Source organism: Paramormyrops kingsleyae, chromosome 8, assembly GCF_048594095.1.
Source record: "Paramormyrops kingsleyae isolate MSU_618 chromosome 8, PKINGS_0.4, whole genome shotgun sequence".
Lineage (NCBI taxonomy): Eukaryota > Metazoa > Chordata > Actinopteri > Osteoglossiformes > Mormyridae > Paramormyrops > Paramormyrops kingsleyae.
The window spans coordinates 40,189,505-40,212,514 of record NC_132804.1 but is presented as its reverse complement, the minus strand read 5'-3'; the positions used below and the strand labels follow the sequence as shown (position 1 = coordinate 40,212,514).

The following is a 23,010-nucleotide window of genomic DNA, read 5'->3' as shown; positions in this document are numbered from 1 at the left end:
TCGATAGGACTCCTTCTTCAGCTTGACGGCATCCCTCACCACTGGTGTCCACCAGCGGGTTCGCGGATTGCTGCTGCGACAGGCACCGACCACCTTACAGCCACAGCTCCGGTCAGCCGCCTCCACAATGGAGGCGCGGAACATGGCCCATTCGGACTCAATGTCCCCCGCCTCCCCCGGGACATGGGAGAAGTTCTGCCGGAGGTAGGAGTTGAAACTCCTCCTGACAGGGGATTCCGCCAGACGTTCCCAGCAGACCCGCACTATACGCTTGGGCCTGCCAGGCCTGGCCGGCTTCCTCCCCCACCAGCGGAACCAACCCACCACCAGGTAGTGATCAGTTGACAGCTCCGCCCCTCTCTTCACCTGAGTGTCCAAGACATGCGGCCGCAAGTCCGATGACACGACTACAAAGTCGAACATCGAACTGCAGCCTAGGGTGTCCTGGTGCCAAGTGCCGATATGAACGTCTGAACATGGTGTTCATTATGGACAATCCGTGACGAGCACAGAAGTCCAACAACAGAACACCACTCGAGTTCAGATCGGGGGGACCGTTCCTCCCAATCATGCCACTCCAGGTCTCACTGTCATTGCCCACGTGAGCATTGAAGTCCCCCAGCAGAACAAGAGAGTCCCCAGAATGAGTGCTCTCTAACACCCCTTCCAGGGACTCTAAAAAGGGTGGGTACTCTGAACTGCCGCTCGGCGCATAAGCACAAACAACAGTCAGAACCCATCCCCCCACACGAAGGCGAAGGGAGGCTACCCTCTCGTCCACTGCGGTAAACCCCAATGTACAGGCGCCCAGCCAGGGGGCAATAAGTACGCCCACCCCCGCTCGGCGCCTCTCCCCGCAGGCAACTCCAGAGTGGAAGAGGGTCCAACCCCCTTTGAGGAGACTGGTTCCAGAGCCTAAGCTGTGCGTCGAGGTGAGCCCGACTATGTCTAGCTGGAACTTCACAACCTCGCGCACCAGCTCAGGCTCCTACCCCATCAGAGATGTGACATTCCATGTCCCAAGAGCTAGCTTCTGCAGCCGAGGATCGGACCGCCAAGGTCCCCGCCTTTGGCCACTGCCCAGCTCACAACGCACCCGACCCCTATGGCCCCTCCTATGGGTGGTGAGCCCATTGGAGGGGGGACCCACGTGCCTTGTTCGGGCTGTGCCCGACCAGGCCCCATGGGTATAGGCCTGGCCACCAGGCGCTCGCCATCGAGCCCCACCCCCAGGCCTGGCTCCAGGGGGGGGCCCCGGTGACCCACGTCCAGGCAAGGGAAAACGTGTTTCCATATTGTTTTTCTTCATAAGGGGTCTTTTGAGCCGCACTTCATCTGGTTCCTCACCCAGGACCTGTTTGCCTTGGGTGACCCTACCAGGGGCATTAAGCCCCGGGCAATTTAGCTCCTGGGATCACTGGAACACGCAAACCCCTCCACCACGATAAGGTGTCGGCTCCAGGAGAGGTAATCAAAACATTAAATTGAATTAAATTAAAAATAATTTTAAAGCTGGAAATGGCAAATAAATAGTACTAAAAAATTTAAATCATGCACATTTTATTTCGTTAGCTCAATTTAGAATTTTGTGGGAACGTCCAGCTAATTTCTGTGCATTTAATGCAACATGGCCATGGCAAAAAATTCTCTGTAGCCCCTGCAAGGCTCCATATATGCCACTAGTGGATATAGTGTTATGGTTCTTAGTGTTATGCCTTGGAAAATGTTAGTCATAGTGCGACTGAGGAATACATAAACTATAAATATTTAGACACATAAAGAATACAAGTAATGTAAATATACAAAGAAATATAGATAACTACCTGATTGATTGGGAATGATTGTGCAAATGATTTGTATATTATTGGAATGTGCAATAAATGAGTGTAACTTGAGACCTACATGTCACAAGAAGGACACGGAGCATTCAGGTGAAATTGTACAGGTTGGTGAATATGGGAGAGTACAGCATTGTCCCAGGAATGACATGCTATCGTTCCAACAGCCCCCTTTTCATTTTAAACTGAGTAGAATTTATGAGTAGTGTATTGTAAATCTTTCCTAATTTACTTGACTGCTTTTTAAGTTTCTCTATAGCTTTGAAATTTGTGTCCTGGGTATGACTTTAAACTGCATCCAGCCCTGCAAGTGGTCCTCCAACTTGCAGGGAAACAATTTGTTTGGAGGTTGGTGGCGGGATTGGCACTCCAGCCACCGTAAAACAACTCGCGACTGCTCAATTTAAACAAGCACGGTATTCTGCTCTCCATGGGAGTAGCTCTGCGGCAGCCGCCCACAGGAAGGCACATGGGGGTCATCCTTAACAGGATCTGTGATCACTTGCTTACCTGTCAGTGACTGGAGCAGTCTGGTTTTACACCTAAGAAGTCTACCACTGGGGAATGGCCAGATCTCTGTAGGTGGGTATACCTACTTTTGGTCTGGTCGGTCTGATGGCTGCCATACTTAGAGAGTAGCTGGTGCTGTAGCGGATCAGCTCCTTCCGATGGTGTCTGATGTCACTCCTTTCAATGAGCGAATTATGAGACTCAGGCTAAGGCACTCCTTGGGTGTCTTGTCTGTTGTCTCAGTGTATGCTCCAGCTGTGGTGAGTGATCTCTCGTTGAGGGAGACATTTTACTCGCAACTTCACTTGGTGGTTGAAGGGTGCCTACGAGGCGAGACTCCTATGATCATGGGTGACTTCAGTGCAACCACTGGCACTGACATGGCTGGCTATGAATATTGTGTCAGTCCCCATGGGTCTGGAGACCAGGGTGAAAGTGGCTCCATGTTCCTTGACAAATTTCAAATTTCAGAGGCTGAGGGTCACTAGATTCTGCTTCCAATGCCCTGAGTCGCATCGTTGGACTTGATACTCCAGTACTGGTGGTATGGCAAAGGAGATTGATCACATCCTTGTGGGCAGACGCTGGAGGCTCCTGCAGTACCCAGTTTGTGAATTTTGACCACAAACTTGTTATTGCTATTGTGAAGATTCAGCTTAGATCCAGTAGGCTACCACCTACATGGAGAATGTTTCATCTCGCAAGGCACCCTGGATATTATTGAGAGGAATCGCAGCGCACGACTAATATGGTGGGAACTGAGAAGGATGGCTGTGAGGGCTCTGAAGGCAGATAAGGAGGTGTTTATTAGACAAATCTGTGAGCAGGTGACACATCATCTGTGGTCTAGTGACCCACATCCTGCTTACATAGGAATCAAAGCATTATACACATCTTATGGATGACACTGCAGTTGTGACCTGCTGGGCCGGCTACTTTGAGCAATTGTTTAAAGCTGGCTAGGACAGCTGTTGGACATCTCTGGGTCCACGGTCCTCAAAGCTATTCCTTCGATCAACTGTGATCCACCCAATCTCACTAAGATTCCACAGGTGTTGAATCAGCTGGGGGTAGGGAAGGCTGGTGAACTTCTCCAGGCTGGTGGTAAGGCTCAAGTGTCAGGTCAGGTGTCATCCCAACTGACTGGAAAACGGGACTTGTAGTCTCTATCCAGAAAGGGAAGGATGATCGCCTGGATCGCGGCATCTACAAGGGGATAACACTGCTTTCAGTGGCGGGTATGGTCCTTGCTAGGGTCTTCCTTAACAGGATCTGTGATTACTTGCTTACCTGTCAGCGACTGGAGCAGTCTGGTTTTACACCTAAGAAGTCTACTATAAACTGGATCCTGGCATTGAGGGTTCTTCGAGCGCAAGCACGAATATCAGCAGAGGTTCTTTGCAACTTTTGTCATTTTTGTAAAGTGTTCGACTCAATTGATTGAGTTGCCCTGTGGGACATCCTGAGACTTTGCGGGATCCCCCCAAAGTTGCTGGATGTCATGGCTGGCCTGTACACTGGTACTGTGAGTGCTGTGCAGAGTGGAGGGAGAACCTCTGTGTTCTTCCCAGTTGATCCTGGGGTTTGCTAGGGGTGTTGGGCAGGGTCATGAGGTCCAGCAGTTGTGGGCAATGTGGCACATTTTCCTGAGGGTGATCCGGCTCACAGGATCCTCATTGCTGAGGACCCAAGTGGCTGGACCAGGCCAAGGGGATGCCCACGTAACACCTGGCTGCGGCAGATATATTGCCATTTCCGTAGGGTTGGACTGGGGGATCGCTGGCCGGGATCCTGAGGAGTATTGCCATGTGGTGGGATGTAGAGGTCGACCGATATGGGTTTTTCAATAGCCGATGCCGATATTTAAGAGTCAGGGTCAGCCGATGGCTGATATATGCTACCGATTTTTTCCCCCCCTCTATTTGCATGGTAAAATATCACACTAATAATAACAAACGATACACAAAATTTCTCAACTTAGCATTTATTGAATACTGACTTGTGTAAATTTTAAATATGAACTTAAAAACACAATACAACTTGTAAACAATAACTTACGCTTATAAACAAAGCAAAGGAGACTGAGGGGGGACATGATCCAGGTCTATAAGATTCTAACAGGTTTGGATGCTGTTCAACCGAATAGTTACTTCAGTTCAAATACAAATTTAACATAGACAAATGTAAGGTACTCCATATAGGGAGCAGAAATATAAAGTACAGGTATCAGTTCAAAGTTCAAATACAAGAACTCGTGGCCATAGGTGGAAATTAGCGGGAGAACATTTCAAACTGGATTTAAGGAAGCACTTCTTTACACAGCGTGTAGTCAGAGTATGGAATAGTCTTCCTGATAATGTAGTGCAAGCTGAATCCTTGGGTTCCTTTAAATCAGAGCTAGATAAGATTTTAACAACTCTGAGCTATTAGTTAAGTTCTCCCCAAGCGAGCTAGATGGGCCGAATGGCCTCCTCTCGTTTGTATAGTTCTTATGTTCTTAATATATTTGTAGGAGCAATATTAAAATCACCACCAATGCAAATTAGAACATCTGGAATTGTATTAGACAATAATAAAATATTTTCTCCTATTTCTTCAAACAATAAATCATTTTCTGGGGAGGTATTATATCCATAAATATTGATCACTAGTATAAAAGTATTATTAACACAAATTAACAACAACAGAAAATGCCCCTTAGGATCAGTATAGTTCTGTAGGGCCGAACCAGCAAAATGGTTTTTCATTATCATTACTCCAGCAGAATGCTCAGAACCATGAGCCATCCAGACCTCATTGCCCCATTGGTTTTTCCAAAAAGTAGTGTCATTAAGAACGGAGTGAGACTCCTGAAAAAAACAAAAATCAGTTTTAAACGATTTAACATACAGAAACATTGCTTTGCGCTTTACATTATCACGTAGCCCCCTGGCATTGAGAGAAACAATTGAAATAGATATTGAGAAAGAGAAAAAGAAAAAAAAACATAACAAAGATAATAGAACAAATTTCGTAGAACCTAATAAATATGAAGGTGCATCAGTAGCTAAGAAAGTTAAATTAACCCAATCTTTGGCATAGCTGCATTTAGTTTCTGAAACAAAATAGGAAGTTTCATCCACTTATAACAAACAAATTAAGACCTGGATCATGTCCCCCCTCAGTCTCCTTTGCTTGAGGCTGAACAGATTTAGCTCAACTAACCTTTCCTCATATGACATTCCTCTAAGACCAGGAATCATTCTTGTGGCCCTACGCTGCACCTTTTCTAAGGCCGCAATGTCCTTTTTAAGATATGGTGACCAAACCTGCACACAATATTCTAGGTGAGGTCTCACCAAGAGAAGCATTAGCATTACCTCCCTTGACTTAAACCCCACACACCTGGAGATATACCCCAACATCCTATTGGCCTTTTCTATTGCTTCCCCGCACTGGCGAGAATGAGACATGGAAGCATCAACAGACACACCAAGATCTTTCTCATAATCAGCTACCTTTATTTCAGTTGGTCCCATAAAATACCTGTACTTTATATTTCTGCTCCCTATATGGAGTACCTTACATTTGTCTATGTTAAATTTCATCTGCCAGGTATCGGCCCAGTCACTAATTAAATCAAGATCCCGCTGTAGCTGCTGAGCCGCTAGTTCAGTATCTGCTACACCACCCACCTTGGTGTCATCTGCAAATTTCACCAGTTTACTGTATATATTGATGTCTATATCATTTATGTAAATTAGGAACAATAGTGGTCCTAAAATTGAACCCTGCGGGACCCCACTATGAACACAGACCCATTAATAGGTTTCCTCCCAGACAGTCTACTTCCCCTAACCCAAAATTAAAAATGTTCATGGAGAAGTTTGACTTAATTGATATTTGGAGGGAGAAGTTTCCAAATGTCTGATCCTACACATGGAGTAACAAAAATCAATCAAGACTTTCTCGTTTAGATTATTGGCTTGTACTACACTCCTTTAAAAACTTTAATGTTTCAGTTAGTATCCTTCCCTCACCTTTAACTGACCACCACACTATTCTCCTCTCCACTCCTTTATCCACAGGACATTCAAATATTAGTTTCAGAGCTTCTTACTTGAAAATGAATTCTTCTCTGCTTAAACATGATGAATTGAAAAAAAATAATTTCCTTTTTGATTCATTACTACTGGACCAAAGCTTCATCTGACAAAAAATACAGTTTTAACTGGGATTTACTAAAATATGAAATAGGATTGTGTGCTAGACACTTTAGCAGCAATTTGGCAAAACAAAGAAGGTACGAAGAGGGAAAGGTAATTTCAGAGATCATAACAGAAATTCAGAATGACCTAACAGAATCTGATTTAATAAAACTTGCAGATCTTCAATCCAAATTAGACAGTATTTACAAGTACAAAGCTGAAGGCTCTTATATTCGTTCTAGAAAGAAATGGTTAGAACATGGGGAACAAAGTTCTGCCTATTTTTTTAGGTTGGAAAAACATAATTCTAGAAATATTGACTCTTTGCAAGTTAATGGTACACTGACAGATGATTATAATGAAATTGCCTCTTTTTGTAGTAACTTCTATTCAGAACTTTATAAATCTAATTATTGTGAAGAATCTGCTTCTCTTTTTCTATCTTTAAAGAATGTTAATTCAATTTCTAGAGATGAACAGTTTGCCTGTGATAAAAATATAAGTATCACTGATATAATTGAAGGTGTTGAAGGTCTTAAAAATAACAAGTCTCCTGGCACAGATGGCCTAACGGCTGAATTTTACAAATGCTTTTCTGCTGAATTGGCCCCATTCTTATTTGAGATGCTTTCAGAGAGTATTCAACTAGGAAATTTGCCCCCAAGCTTATCACAAGAACTATTAACTGTAATACCTAAACCCAAAAAAGACAATACTTTGATAGACAATTGGCGACCTATCTGTCTGCTCAATAATGACTATAAAATATTTGCTTGGATCCTAGCTAAAAGACTTAAAAGTGTTTTAAACTCTGTTATTGACGAGACTCAATCAGGATTCATGCAAAAAAGACACATAGCTAACAATATTCGTCTTGTTCTAGATTTATTAGATTATTCTGAATTAATGATGATAGTTTGATTCTCTTTTTAGATTTTTACAAAGCATTTTACTCTCTCAATCATGAATTTATCTTTTTATCTCTCAAAAAGCTTGGATTTGGTGACCCATTCTGCAAATTTATAAGAACCCTCTGTAATAACGCCAACTGCTCTATTAATCTTAAGTGGGGTACCTCTCCTAGATTTCAGCTGGCAAGAGGAGTCCGTCAGGATTGCCCTTTCTCACCTTACTTATTTCTTATAGCTGTACAACTTCTTTCCTCCCTCCTTTCAAGCAGTGATCTTCAGGGTATTACTGTTGCCAATAAACATATACTTATCAGTCAGCTAGCAGTTGACACCACTTTGTTTCTTAAAGATAAATGACAAATTCCAGTTGCTATCGAATTTATAACTTTTTTCTCCAAAGCTTCTGGTTTAAAACTAAATCTTAATAAATGTGAATTGTTAGCTATCAAAACTTGTTCCTCTCCTTCTCTTTACAATATCCCAGTTAAATCACAGGTGACCTATCTAGGTGTATCTATATGTAAGGATGTTAAAGTCAGATGCAGATTGAACTTTGATCCAGTGATTGAAAAAGCTAAAAGAAAGTTCAACTTATGGTTACAGAGAGATTTATCATTAAGAGGCCGAACTCTTATTGCTAAAGCCGAGGGTATTTCGAGAATGACTTACCCTGCTCTCTCTTTATATGTAGATAAACCTGTATGTGCAGACATTGATAGAATATTATTTGACTTTCTGTGGAAACATAAAAGACATTATGTCAAGAAATCCGTTATAAATAAATATGAATGTGGTGGATTAAAAATATTTTAGATTTTGCTTCTTTAAATAATACATTTAAGATAAACTGGTTAAAGCAGTATTTAACAAATCAAAATTCAATTTGGAATACTCTTCCTAATTTTATTTTCTCTAAGGTTGGAGGACTTACTTTTTTGTTATGTAATTACAATATTGCTAAATTGCCCCTTAAATTATCAAATTTTCACAAACAAGCACCTTTGGCATGGCATCTGATTTATAAACATAACTTTAGTCCTCACAAATATTTCATTTGGAATAATGGTGATATTCTTTATAAAAATAAATCCTTGATTTGTTCAAGTTGGTTTAATAATAATATTATTCCAGTTTCTCAGTTATTAAACTCTGATGATTATTTATATTCTTATTCTGAATTTTTATGTAAATTTAATATTCCTGTCACTACACGCGAGTTTGCTATTGTAATGGATGCCATTGCCAGTGGGGCCATAGCCCTTCTTAAAGGCTCAGTTGGATCCCTATTTTCCTTCTCAATGATTCATCCTTCTGATACTGGGATTGGGGAAATTTGTTTCTTATTAGAGCCCGACCGATAAAGGATTTTGAAGGCCGATACCGATACAAATATTTGTTGGTTTTAAAATCCGATATACCGATATATCGGCCGATATATATATATATATATATATATATATATATATATATGTATACTGCATATATATATTTTTTAAATTTCAGAAACGCGCAACAAAACATTAACAGATTTCCCTAACATTAGTTATTTGTAGTTATTTATGAGTTTTAACTAACATAATATGATAATGCATTTTAAAAAGAAACTTGTTTCTTTTATTGTCACAACAGAACAGAGGAACCAAAAACTAACGTTCCCGTAATCAAAAACTAACGTTCCCGGAACGTTCTGGGAACCATAAATTGTTAGCTGGGTTATAAGCTACCTTATAATTACAATGTCAGCTTGCTTATCCCTTTACCTGCACTTTTTAAATTCTTTCCACCAAGCTACATCAAACCATTTTCAATCATCAGTTGCTGCCTGCCTTCTAAAACCTACTATTTAGCGATCTAAATCCATTATGTGACTCGTTAATGCTGCGGCTGAACGACAGTCTGCAACGCACACTTGGCGTCATTGGATTTCACACACATGTAAACGAAAAGCTAACTTTTATGCACAAGCCACGTTTGATACTTTTTCTCTATGTCTAAATGTTCACTCCTCGCAAATGTCTAACTTACATTTTACAATGCAGGGACTGTAACTAGAGATAACTATGCTAGTTATAAATACAGTAATCATTACTTTATTTAGGCAGAATAATTTCGTTGTGGTTTCCAAGCTCATTAATGTTAACGTTAGCGGTCTTCCACTGATAGTGGCATCAGCTAGCTTTGTGGTTAGCTAGTCTATGATGAGCCATAATTTAGCAATGGGTAACGTCATACTGCAAATTGTAAAACATACATTTTCAATATAACAGGCCAAGGAGAGATGATACGTCTCACTGCTATAACTGTCAGGCTATTAAAGAAATACTTCAGTCTCATTGTCAAAAGTTAACTCTTTCATTGTCGCCGCCTAGTGGTTCGGACGCATACGTCCAAATTTTCAATAACAAAAAAAAATGACGTTCAATAAAAGAAACAAATGTATCAAATCAACCAAAAACGGCTTGTTACACTACAAAAAACCTTTCAGATAATATCTGTAGAAAGTTGCGCAATTTTTGTGCCATGGTTTTTTTGTAACAAGTAAAAATAAAATGACCATGGTAGCCATCTTTAAACGGGTCGAGTGTCGGGAAGTAAAATATAAGTGTTAATAAAATGAAAACTAAGCACTTCAAACTATTTCTTTCACGGCCAATACTTCATAAACCGTCACAGTATTAAGACAAAACACGCATTTTTCCATAAATATGACTGTAATGCTCTCAAATAGCTTGCTCACTCATCGCGGAAAAATGTCAGTCGGCATTCTGTACATTCGTGCAATGTTTTTTATCTTCGGAGTTTTAGAAGAAAACCAATGAATAAAATGACAAAGTTACCCTCGTTTGAAAGCTTGATCTCTTATGTACATAAATCAATCACTGTAATCCTTCATTGTCAAGTATTTTTTCAGATATATGCCCTGCTTCCCTTTTTACGCACTGAACCTTTGCCCATGGTTATGTTTCACCATAATAAACTTTTTACATGAACATCAAATTACAGTGTCATTTGCTTCATCCAATAGAGGTGTGTCTAAGGTTTGCAAAATGGTATGGGATGTGCTGATTGGGCATTGTTTTTCGCGCTGGGGACATGAATGCGCAACTTATTATCTGCAGGTGCAGTATTTGTGGGAGTGTCTCGATTACGCATTGCGCACGTAGTCTCCGTGAGTTTACCCAGTTATTTTCGGACAACAACTTTTTTGACTGAAGAAAAATGGCTCGGATGACTTTCACTGTTGAGAAAGCACAGAAGATGATTTTGAAGAGTGGTTCGGGGGAAGAAAGTGTCGCTTTTATCCATTGATTCGATGGAGGAGGACGCTTTTTTGCGCGGAGAGGATGCAACGCTCGACATAAGTACATTTATTTACAGTTTACTCTTTTATTCTATAGATTTTTATAATTCCGTGATTCAGTAAATTACAATTAACATTTGCTTTGGTAACACTTGTATTGTGGTACATTGGGAAAAGTTCCGCATCGCCTTTGTCAAGCTTTGAAGTGTGCAAAGTAAGGCAGCGCTTTTGGCTTTCACTTGGGCAAAGTTACGCGGGGGTCTGTTTGGGCAAAGTTATGCGGGGCACTTGTCGGCCTTGTTTGAGCAAAGTTATGTACAGTACTTGTCGGCTTTGTTTGGGCAACATTATGTACGGTACTTGTCGGCTTTGTTTGGGCAAAGTTATGCGGGGCACTTGTCGGGCTTTGTTTGGGCAAAGTTATGCGGGGCACTTGTCGGGCTTTGTTTGGGCACAGTTATGCGGGGCACTTGTCGGGCTTTGTTTGGGCACAGTTATGCAGGGTTAGGGTTAGAAACAAAATGTTTCTTATGACCCATAAGTGGTAATGCATTTAGAAAGAAAGACGCTATCCCAAAACACTGCTAGTTACACTGCGGCCATTTTGGATAGGTTTTGGATAGGTTTGGCACAAGTCGTGTGAATAAAATATAGATTTTCCTACAAATGTGTGGTGATTTTGTGTGACAAAATGTTACTTATGACCCATAAGTGGTAATGCATTTAGAAAGAAAGACGCTACCCCAAAAAACACTGCTAGTTACACTGTGGCCAGTTTGGATAGGTTTTGGATAGGTTTTGGATAAGTTTGGCACAAGTCGTGTGAATAAAATATAGATTTTCCTACAAATGTGTGGTGATGATGTGTGACAAATTGTTACTTATGACCTATAAGTGGTAATGCATTTAGAAAGAAAGTTGCTACCCCAAAAAACACTGCTAGTTACACTATTGCCATTTTGGATAAGTTTCAGATTAGTTTAGGTTAGGTTTTGGATAGGAAAGGCTCCCAGTTGCACCATTTGCTCTTTCCTCCGTAAAACCTGTTGGGCTGCATCAAATGATATGAAATTGGGCACACATGTAGAAAACAAGTTTGGGAACCAGATTTTTAAAATTGGACCTATTCCATCATGTAGTTTTTGAAATATTTACAAAAATCCAAGACACAAAGACAGGTTTTTGTATTTTTCCAGGTGTTTTTGTTATATTCGCATGTCCATAAATTATACACAGGTTATTCATTTCGTTATTGAACTTCCTACAATCAATTGTAAAGGGGTCAACTTTGCTTTTAGGTATCAGGCATGTGTCTGTGACTTTTATATCTGAAGTTATAAGGTAATTATTCCAAAGAGGGAAGAAATGCCCCCCCATGCAAGGGGCCCCTGGTGCCCTCCATAGAGTTAAAAGGACAGTCAGTCAACTACACTGTAACAACGTAACGTAATTACTAGCTAATTCCGCTTCACTCTCGGCTTATTTAACAGCAGCAAAACTGGACATGATAGTCACGAATTTTGTCATGCTTATTTGAGTTAAGAGAACTGATGGGGATGTTCTTTTAATTGTTATTCAAGCAATGTATGTCTCGTGACCAACTCACCATGAACACACTTCACCAATGATCTCACTCGCGGATAACTGGTTCTCTCTGCCCGACTCTGGCTGGATCAGCAGGTTGCAGGATGTGTGGCACGTTATACAGGAGTGTTGCCAACAGGGACGGTGTAGAGTGCCCTCTGGTGGACAAACTATACAACGCCAACACTCATGACATGGTTGAAGGGTGTTTCATCCGTTTTTATTTTATTTTTGAAATATTCATTTATCGGCCATTATAAATGCCGATACCGATAGTTTGGAAAATGCCTAATATCGGCCGATAATATCGGTCGGGCTCTATTTCTTATCCCCTCCTTCTGGTCAGAACAAAAGAATCACAATTGTTTCAGGCTGAGAGAACTTCTCTCCCATATATTATGGCCCACTGGAGTGGTCTGTACAGAAACATTCCATGGAAGAAAGTGTGGTCTTTGTCATCCAAATATTTAATAAGTAATAAGGTAAAGGATGTTTCTTATAAGTTACTTCATCTTTTTTTACCCTGTTAAGCATTATATTAAAAAAATGTTTCCAGATATTGATCCTTTATGCTCATTTTGTGGGCCTGAAGATGAATCTGTGTCCCATCTTTTTTGGGAATGTACGTGTACTAATTTATTTTGGAAGGATTTTTGTGCTTTTGTAAATGCCTTTTCGACACAGAATTTCTCTTTGTTATTTAAAGATGTCTTATTTGGTTGTCATAATTTCCCAAAAGAAGAAAAGGACAAATATTTTTTGATAAATTTGTTTATTTTACTGGCAAAATTCTTTTTGCACAAATGTAAGTTTCAAGGTTTCGCCTTACTTTCCTATTTTCTGTAAGGATCTTAAATTTTACATGGACACTTCTTTTATCCAGCAATTCCAAAGCCCTCATTGTATCTTTCTCATAATATATTTTCATTTTGTCTAATCGTTTTATTTTCAATTGCTCATACCCCTGGCATTGATGTTGTATGTTCCTTCTGTCATCAATAAAAAAAAAAAAAGAAATAATCGACCGCACCATAAGCTACAATTAGTTGAAGGCTCATTATCATTACCCCAGTTCCCGACAGCATAATTCGCGTTCTCTTTCAAAAGCGCTCGCGTTTTCTTTTAAAGCAATATTTCATAGCAAACCAGTTAAATAAATAGGTCTTTGAAAGTTAAGAATTTAAGCCTTACCGTTTTCTCCCAGGACTCTTCCAAAACTTCTGGCTGGGGTCCTGCACAAGGCAGCATAGGTCACGTGTTACACCGCAACAATAACACTGGGCTGCCCGCAGATTTGCCTGTCTGTAAATCGGCGTACTACACTCGGATATCGGCCAATGCCGTTACGTTAAAAAAATGCCAAATATCGGTCGACCTCTAGTGGGGTGGGTGCGGCAACACTTTGCATCAGCGCATGCTCCCCGACCTGACCTTTGATTTTTGACTGGTGAATTTTTGTTGTGGCTGCTAATTAGTTTTAAATTGTTCCAGGCAGGATCAAAGACGAATTGAATATGCGAGGCGGCAAACAATTTACCTGATAGACACTGTTAAAAGTGACAAAATAGGCACATGTCCAGAGTTTAATTTTGCAGTTAAAAGCACTTCCATCTTCTGTCAAACTTCAGCGAAGTTATAAATAGGCATCAGGTCCCTGCTTGCATTTTGTAGCTCAATGTACTGTCCAGTATCCGGGTACTGTTCTGGTCAACATTCAGATAAGCATAGAAACATGGAATATGTCTAATTTGTCAGCCTAAAGCTCAGAGCTTCTCTTTTCAGATATCCATAATAAATGCTATTTGATCAGGTGCTGAAATGTATGGCTCTGCCAAGTGTGTAAGGTGTGCTGTACCAGAACACTAGACAGGGAGAGGGGTCAGTGGCCATGCCATCCACCTTTTATCCCATCCAGAGCACTGCGTGACCAGGGTCAATCCTTTATATCCTGTAGCAGTACTGTAGAGCTGCCAGCTTCAAGGGCTTATCAGTGACTGGGAACCACTATTTACACACCATTGATCAATCACAGGACCAAGCCATTATGGGCATTATGCTCATGCATACTATGGCACAGCTTGCTTGTGTGCACGTACCTGTTTGCATATTATGTTTCACATCACTGCTGCCTCAGTTATTTATATTTTCTGCTGATTCATTATTTTCACTTTGTTCTTGTAGCTGGTGTCTGTTCTGTATTGTATCTCATCGTAATTCACAAGATTTGTTAAACACTGTAAACTGCACTCACTAATTTTTGTGTGACATAATTCAATCTTTAAGATTTCTGAGAAACTGCATCTGATTACTTTGGGGAGATTTCAGATGAAAGTCTTCATTTAGAAATTTAGAAAGTTTAACATATGAGAATTATAGCATTGACCAAGTTGGCCTGAATCTCACTTAAATGTGTTGCTTTTTGTTAAGTTATTTAATGTTCTTAAGAAGGAAATTCACTTCTACATTTTTGGATGTGCTTTTGACTCAGTTATGAGTGGTAGAGGTTGAGTGCAGGAGCAAAACATGAGTGACACAGGAAGTGCAATGAAGCAACCTTAACTATTTTCTCAGAGCTTGAGCAGACATATCCTCCACCCAGTTCAGTTATTAGTCAGGTCTGACACTACTCATAATAGTAAAGTCATAATTTTTACAGCAGATTGATTGTTTTTATGCCGTTATAGTAACAGGTGCTGCTGCTTGCAAGAATACTTTCTTTTAGTTTTTGGAGGTGTTGAGTATGGTCCCTGGGGTAACAATTGTCGTAGGCTTTAAGCCGTATGGCCGTGCTGCCCTCCTGTGGCAGTTGCTCCAGTTACTGATGATCATGCTAACCAGTACATCCATCCATTTGCATTTTAGGGTCACATGATTTAAAATACAGTGATCCCCGTCTATCGTGGAAGTTATGTTCCAGACCCATCAGTGATAGGTGAAAATCCGCAATATAGAAAAACCATATAAACATTTTTTTTTTTATAGTTTGAGCCTTAAAATACCTCTCCCACATGCTTTAAACACATAAGAAATAAGAACATAAGAACATAAGAAATTTACAAACGAGAGGAGGCCATTCGGCCCATCAAGCTCGTTTGGGGAGAACTTAGCTAATAGCTCAGAGTTGTTAAAATCTTATCTAGCTCTGATTTAAAGGAACCCATGGTTTTAGCTTCCACTACAATAGCAGGAAGACTATTCCATACTCTGACTACACGCTGTGTAAAGAAGTGCTTCCTCAAATTTGTTTTAAAATGTTCTCCCGCTAATTTCCACTTATGGCCACGAGTTCTAGTATTTAGACTAATATTGAAATAGTCATTTGGCTGAACGGCATCCAGACCCGTTAGAATCTTATAGACCTGAATCATATCCCCCCCTTAGTCTCCTTTGCTCAAGGCTGAACAGATTCAGTTCCGCTAACCTCTCCTCGTAAGACATTCCTCTAAGACCAGGAATCATTCTCGTAGCTCTTCATTGCACCTTTTCTAAGGCAGCAATGTCCTTCTTGAGGTATGGTGACCAAACCTGCACACAGTATTCTAGGTGGGGTCTTACCAAGGAATTATATAAGTGTAACATCACCTCCCTTGACTTAAACTCCACACATCTAGAGATATAACCCAACATTCTGTTCGCCTTTTTTAATGCTTCCCCACATTGGCGAGAGTGGGACATGGAAGCATCAACATACATACCGAGATCTTTCTCGTAATCAGCTACCTTTATTTCAGTGGAACCCATAAAATATCTGTACTGTATATTTCTGCTCCCTGCATGGATTACCTTACATTTATCTGTGTTAAATTTCATCTGCCAAGTATCAGCCCATTCGCTAATTAAATCCAGATCCCGTTGGAGCCTCTCTGCTGCTAGATTAGTATCTGCTACCCTGCCCACCTTAGTGTCGTCTGCAAATTTAACCAGTTTACTGTATGTATTCGTGTCAATATCATTAATGTAAATTAGGAACAATAGTGGTCCTAAAATTGAACCCTGCGGTACCCCACTATAAACGGAGGCCCACTGTGACATAGTGCCTCTAATAACTACTCGCTGCTTCCTATCAGTTAGCCAGTTTTTGATCCAAGCTGCCACAGTTCCTAAAATTCCTGCAGCTTTAAGCTTTAACAAGAGCCGTTTGTGGGGGACAACATCAAAGGCTTTCTGGAAATCTAAGTAAATCACATCATAGGCCTTTTTGTGATCAATTTCACTTGTAGCTTCCTCAAAGAACTCAAGCAGATTCGTTAAGCAGGATCTACCTCTCCTAAATCCATGTTGGCTATCCTTTATAATGTTATTTGCATCTAGGTAATCTACCATTTTCACTTGAATTATAGCTTCCATTATTTTTCCAGTAATGCTAGTTAAACTGATTGGCCTATAGTTTGCCGGATTACTTCTATCCCCTTTTTTGAATATGGGTGTTATATTAGCATGCTTCCAATCTGATGGTACCACACCCGCAGATAACGATTTCTGGAATATTAAAGTCAAAGGTTGGCTAATAATATCCCTCATCTCTTTCAAGACTAAAGGTAAGATGCCATCAGGCCCCTGTGATTTATTTATTTTGAGTTTAGCTAGGCTTAGTATCACATCAACCTCAGTTATACATATATTGGTCATAGACGATGCTGTATTCGTATTAATTGGTGGTAAGTTACTTGTGTTCTCTACTGTGAACACCCTTGAAAAATAATCATTAAACTCATTTACCATATCAATTTCGTTATCAATTATAAGGCCCTTACTATCCTGTAAATTAGTGATTTCAGCTTTTAGTGCTCTCTTGGAGTTAAAATATTGGAAGAAACCTTTACTGTCATGCTTAGCCTCCAATGCAATTTTTCTTTCTACATCCCTCTTTGATAGCCTAATGTCATTTTTTAACTCTGCCTGTAGACTTAGATACTCCTGCTTGATTTTGAAATCATTAGTTATTTTCCAGTTGTGGAACAGAGCCCTTTTCCTCCTGACTTTATTCTTAATTTCCTTAGTAAACCACCTTGGTTGTCGTTTCCTAGATTTAGTTTTGCTGTAAACTTATTAGAACACACTTTGTAAACGCATATGATATGTGGATGTCGGGCTAAGGATATGAGTAACAATAATAATATGTAATGTGTATATATATATACACACACACATCGCAGAGAACTGTGATGGGGCAGGGAAAAATCTGCAATATAGCGGGGGCACAATACCTGAACCGCAATATAGCGGGGGATCACTGTACTAATATCTAAAACAATACAATAGCAACAAAAATAATAATGGTTTATTTATATAGCGCCTTTCTCACACTCAAGGATACTTAATGCAAACAATAATACAATAAAGAAATGCACATACAGCAGCAACAGCAAACTAACTAAGAACAACAATGTTATGTACCGGTAGATGCATCCATCCATCCATCCATCTTCCGCTGGATTCGAGGTCGGGTCGCGGGGGCAGCAGTCTCAGCAGGGAAACCCAGACTTCCCTCTCCCCGGCCACTTCATCCAGCTCTTCTAGGGGAATCCTGAGGTGTTCCCAGGCCAGCCGAGAGACATAGTCCCTCCAAAGTGTCCTGGGTCTTCCCCGGGGTCTCCTCCCAGTGGGACATGCCCGGAACACCTCACCAGGGAGGCGTCCAGGAGGCATCCTAATCAGATGCCAGAGTCACCTCATCTGACTCATCTCAATGCGGAGGAGCAGTGGCTCTACTCTGAGTCCCTCCCGAATGACCGAGCTCCTCACGCAATCTCTAAGGGAGAGCCCAGCCACTCTGTGGAGAAAACTCATTTCGGCCGCTTGTACTCGCGATCTTGTTCTTTCTGTCACTACCCATAGCTCATGACCATAGGTGAGGGTAGGAACGTAGATCGACTGGTAAATCGAGAGCTTTGCCTTTTGGCTCAGCTCCTTCACTACGACAGACCGATGCAGTGCCCGCATCACTGCTGACGCCGCACCGATCCGTCTGTCGATCTTCCACTCCATCCTTCCCTCACTCGTGAACAAGACCCCGAGATACTTAAACTCCTCCACTTGGGGAAGGACCTCCTCCCTGACCCGGAGAGAGCACTCCACCCTTTTCCGGCTGAGGACCGTGGTCTCGGATTTGGAGGTGCTGATTTTCATCCCAGCCGCTTCACACTCAGCTGCGAACTGCTCCAGTGAGAGCCGAAGGTCACGGTCTGATGAGGCCAACAGAACCACATCATCTGCAAAAAGCAAAGACCTAATCCTGAGGTCACCAAACCGGAGACCCTCAATGCCCTGGCTGAGCCTGGAAATTCTGTCCATAAAAGTTATGAACAGAATCAGTGACAAAGGGCAGCCCTGGCGGAGACCAACACTCACCAGAAACAAGTCCGACTTACTGCCGACAATGCGGACCAAGCTCTGACACCGGTTGTACAGGGACTGAACAGCCCTTATAAGGCAGCCCGGTACCCCATACTCCCGGAGCACTCCCCACAGGACTCCCCGAGGGACGCGGTCAAATGCCTTCTCCAAGTCCACAAAACACATGTAGACTGGTTGGCCAAACTCCCACGCACCCTCCAGGACCCTGCCGAGAGTATAGAGCTGGTCCACTGTTCCACGGCCAGGGCGAAAACCACACTGCTCCTCCTGAATCCGAGGTTTGACTATCCGACAGACCCTCCTCTCCAGCACCCCCGAATAGACCTTACCAGGGAGGCTGAGAAGTGTGATCCCCCTATAGTTGGAACACACTCTCCGGTCCCCTTTCTTGAAGAAGGGGACCACCACCCCGGTCTGCCAATCCAGAGGCACCACCCCCGATGTCCACGCGATGCCGCAGATGCATGTCAACCAAGACAGCCCAGCAACATCCAGAGCCTTGAGGAACTCCGGGCAGATCTCATCCACCCCCGTGGCCCGGCCAACGAGGAGCTTTTTAACCACCTCAGTGACCTCTACCCCAGAGATCGGTGAGTCCATCCCCAAGTCCCCAGACTCTGATTCCTCATTGGAAGGCGTGTTGGTGGGATTGAGGAGGTCTTCGAAGTATTCCTTCCACTGACCCACAACATCCCGAGCTGAGGTCAGCAGCGCACCATCCCCACCATAAACAGTGTTGATGCTGCACTGCTTTCCCGCCCTGAGACACCGGATGGTGGACCAGAATCTCCTCGAAGCCGTCCGGAAGTCGTTCTCCATGGCCTCGCCAAACTCCTCCCATACCCAAGTTTTTGCCTCAGCGACCGCCAAAGCCACGTTCCACTTAGCCCGCCGGTACTCATCAGCTGCCTCCGGAGTCCCACAGGCTAAAAAAGCGCCCAGCCAGGGGGCGGTAAGTATGCCCACCTCTGCCCGGCGCCTCTCCCCGTGAGCAACTCCAGAGTGGAAGAAGGTCCAACCCCTTCAAGGAGCCCAAGCCGTGCGTCGAGGTGAGCCCGACTATATCTAGTCGGAACCTCGCGGCCTCGCGCACTAGCTCAGGCTCCTTCCCCACCAGAGAGGTGACATTCCATGTCCCTAGTGCTAGCTTCTGTAGCCGAGGATCGGACCGCCAAGGTCCCCTCCTTTGGCCACTGCCCAACTTGCACTACTGCACCCGACCCCTTTGGCCCCTCCTACAGGTGGTGAGCCCATTGGAGGGGGGACCCACATGCCTTCTTCGGGCTGTGCCCGACCAGGCCCTATGGGTATAGGCCTGGCCACCAGGCACTCGCCATCGAGCCCCACCCCCAGGCCTGGCTCCAGGGGGGGCCCCAGTGACCCGCGTCCGGGCAAGAGAAAACGTAGATCCGTGTTTTTACTCGTCATAAGGGGTCTTTTTGAGCCGCACTTTGTCTGGTTCCTCACCCAGGACCTGTTTGACTTGGGTGACCCTACCAGGGGCATAAAGCCCCAGGCTACTTAGCTCCTGGGATCACTGGAACACGCAAACCCCTCCACCACGATAAGATCTCGACTCCAGGAGGGGCCGGTAGATGCATTAAAAATAAAAAAAAAAATTCAATTAATGCTTGAAAATGTGAACTGACTATACCTCTCACAGGCTCTGAGGTATTCCAGAGTGTAGCTGCTGTCACACAGAACGCCCTGCCACCCATAGAGGATAATCTGAATTTAGGTATAGTAAGAAGTAGAGTATCGGCGCCAATCCAGACCTATTTGATCCACGTTCTATACTTACTTATTTAGTTTTTGGCAATCTCTAAAAAGATAGCTCCTATTTCGTGTTAAATATATTTGTACAATCAATCGCACGACAACTCTTTCCCATTTTACATGGGTTTTTTTGTGGCATTCAAATCGAACGCTAACGCTGCCCCTCAGTCTTTTTTGCTACTCAGTGGGTGTGAGTACAGTGACTTCCGCCTGCTGTGACGTCATGCGCATACCCTTTGCAGTACGAGGAGTGTAAGATAAGACGTGACGATCTGGGACTATTTTACGCTTTTAACAGAAACCAGTAGCACAGCGATTTGCAATCTTTGTAAAATAAAGTTTTGATAGGTGGGAATAGCGTTTAATGGACAATCCCACTTAACAAAGAGCACGCAACTGTGCAAGACAAAAAAAGCAATGGATCATTTGGGAGTCGTTAACTTGCACTGTCTTGCGAACTCACTGCAGCTTGTGATACAAGAGGGGCTGCCATCGCAACAAAGTGTAACAGCTGACGCCAATGAGAGAAAAATTGTGTTAAAATTTTAAGAATTCGCCACTTGTGTATACTTGCTTTGAAGATATTGATATTGAACTGCAAATGCCTCAAAAATGCTTAAAACAAGACGTACAAACGAGGTGGAACAGTACGTTAGGTATGTTTGTAGTAGCCTAATTAAATATTTTTTGTCATACATTTTTTCCATCTGTATTTACTATCTTAAAAAATGAATATATAAAGTATAACAAAGTAAAAAGTGCTCTTGTATTGGAATCTGTATCGGTATCGGCAGTTGTGTATCGGAATCAGATCAGAACTGAAAAAATGTGGATCGGCCCATCCCTAGTAAGAAGGTTGGAGCCCGATGATCTTAATTTGCGAGCTGGCATCTAGGGAAGAAGGTCCAACAGATATTGAGGGGCAAGTCCAAAAGTTCTGCAAATAGTGCTTCTGTAAACATTAGATGCTATGCTGAAGTAACCATAACTTCAAAATGAAAACATTAACCATTTTCTGTATTTATTTGTTTATGTATTGTATGAATTTAATCTGTCTCAATGGTGCAATGTTCAGTAGTTTGAAATAGAACTGTTCTGTACAAGATAAAATGAAGGAGTAATTGTAAAATGTTCAAATGCCTATGGCATATGTATGGGTTAATGCACTCCAAGCTGTACATTACGCATGAAGCTAAGTATGATATACAGTGGGTACGGAAAGTATTCAGACCCCTTACAATTTTTCACTCTGTTATATTGCAGCCATTTGCTAAAATCATTTAAAATATATTTTTTTTCCTCATTAATGTACACACAGCACCCCATATTGACAGACAAAAAAAATAATTTTTGAAATTGTTGCAGATTTATTAAAAAAGAAAATCACATGGTCATAAGTATTCAGACCCTTTGCTCAGTATTTAGTAGAAGCACCCTTAAAACAAAGTAAAACAAAGTTACTTGTTGCTTGTATATTAGTTGTTTTGTGGGGAAAATAATTGGCATACTCTAAGTGAAAGCCAAAAGTTAAAAACACTTTGATTTGTAAATACTGTTCTTGTTGATTTTGGATAATCTTTTGTATATACTGGAAACAAGATTTTTTTTTTGTTCTTTTTTTGTCATCTGCCCCTTATATTGTGTGATCGCCCTGTATTGTAAAATAAAATATTAAAGCACAATTTGGTATTATGCCAGCAGTTCTCCTGTGCACACAACCAGGAGCTTGGGGATTCAAATCTCCGCACACACACACTCGCAAAATAGAATTCCAGGTGTGTGTTGTTATATTTTCTGTTTGTACTCATTTTAGGTGTTACTTATTTTTAATATTTCTGAAGGTTACAATTTCACAACAGATCTATGCCCAACTCAGCCCACCACCCCAGTTATGTTTTTTTTTGTGGGAAACCCACAGTTTGAATACCTTTAGTATATAGGGTGAATATCGGTGTCTTCCTGTTGGCTGTGAGACATGGACACTATGCTGACATATAACAGAACAGTACCTGGATATTGGACAGTACATTGAGATACAAAAGGCAAGCGGGAACCTGATGCCTATTTATAAATTTGGTAAAGTTTGACAGAAGATGGAGGTGCTTTTAACTGCATTTCATTTTGGTCTGTGTTAAAATTCTGAAGGACAAAACTTTTTGTTTTAACTAAAATACAATTTTATGGTATCAAAAGTCTCATAATTTCAATCACTTATGCATTGTGAGGTTGTAGCACCTTTCTTTTCCAAGCATTATTATCTGTACCATCCTTATGGTATCCATATTTCATTGCTACTCGTTGAAACCTGCCTCTGTTTGTCCTTGCACAGGCTGACCAATGAGGACCGAAAGCTACTGTGGGAAAAGCGCTACTTCTGCCATGCAGAGAGCAGCGGGTTGCCTCTGGTGTTGGCCAGTGCCCCTAACTGGGAGTGGGCCTGTCTGCCAGACATCTATGCCCTGCTCCATCAGTGGGCTTGCATGAACCACTTGGACTCACTGGGCCTGCTGCATGCTATGTAAGAGCCCCTTACATACACAAAGGGT

At 42.0% G+C, this 23,010-nt stretch overlaps 1 protein-coding gene across 9 annotated transcripts in view; it reads left to right on the top strand.

Annotated features, from left to right (window-relative positions):
- Window positions 1–23,010, top strand: part of pik3c2b (phosphatidylinositol-4-phosphate 3-kinase, catalytic subunit type 2 beta) — a 144,927-nt gene that overhangs the window by 78,190 nt on the left and 43,727 nt on the right. For all 9 annotated transcript variants that reach the window (XM_072715846.1, XM_072715845.1, XM_072715844.1 and 6 more), the window contains one exon: window positions 22,794–22,982. In XM_072715846.1, coding sequence (XP_072571947.1) covers window positions 22,794–22,982 — 189 coding nt within the window. The remainder of the gene's footprint in view (window positions 1–22,793; window positions 22,983–23,010) is intronic.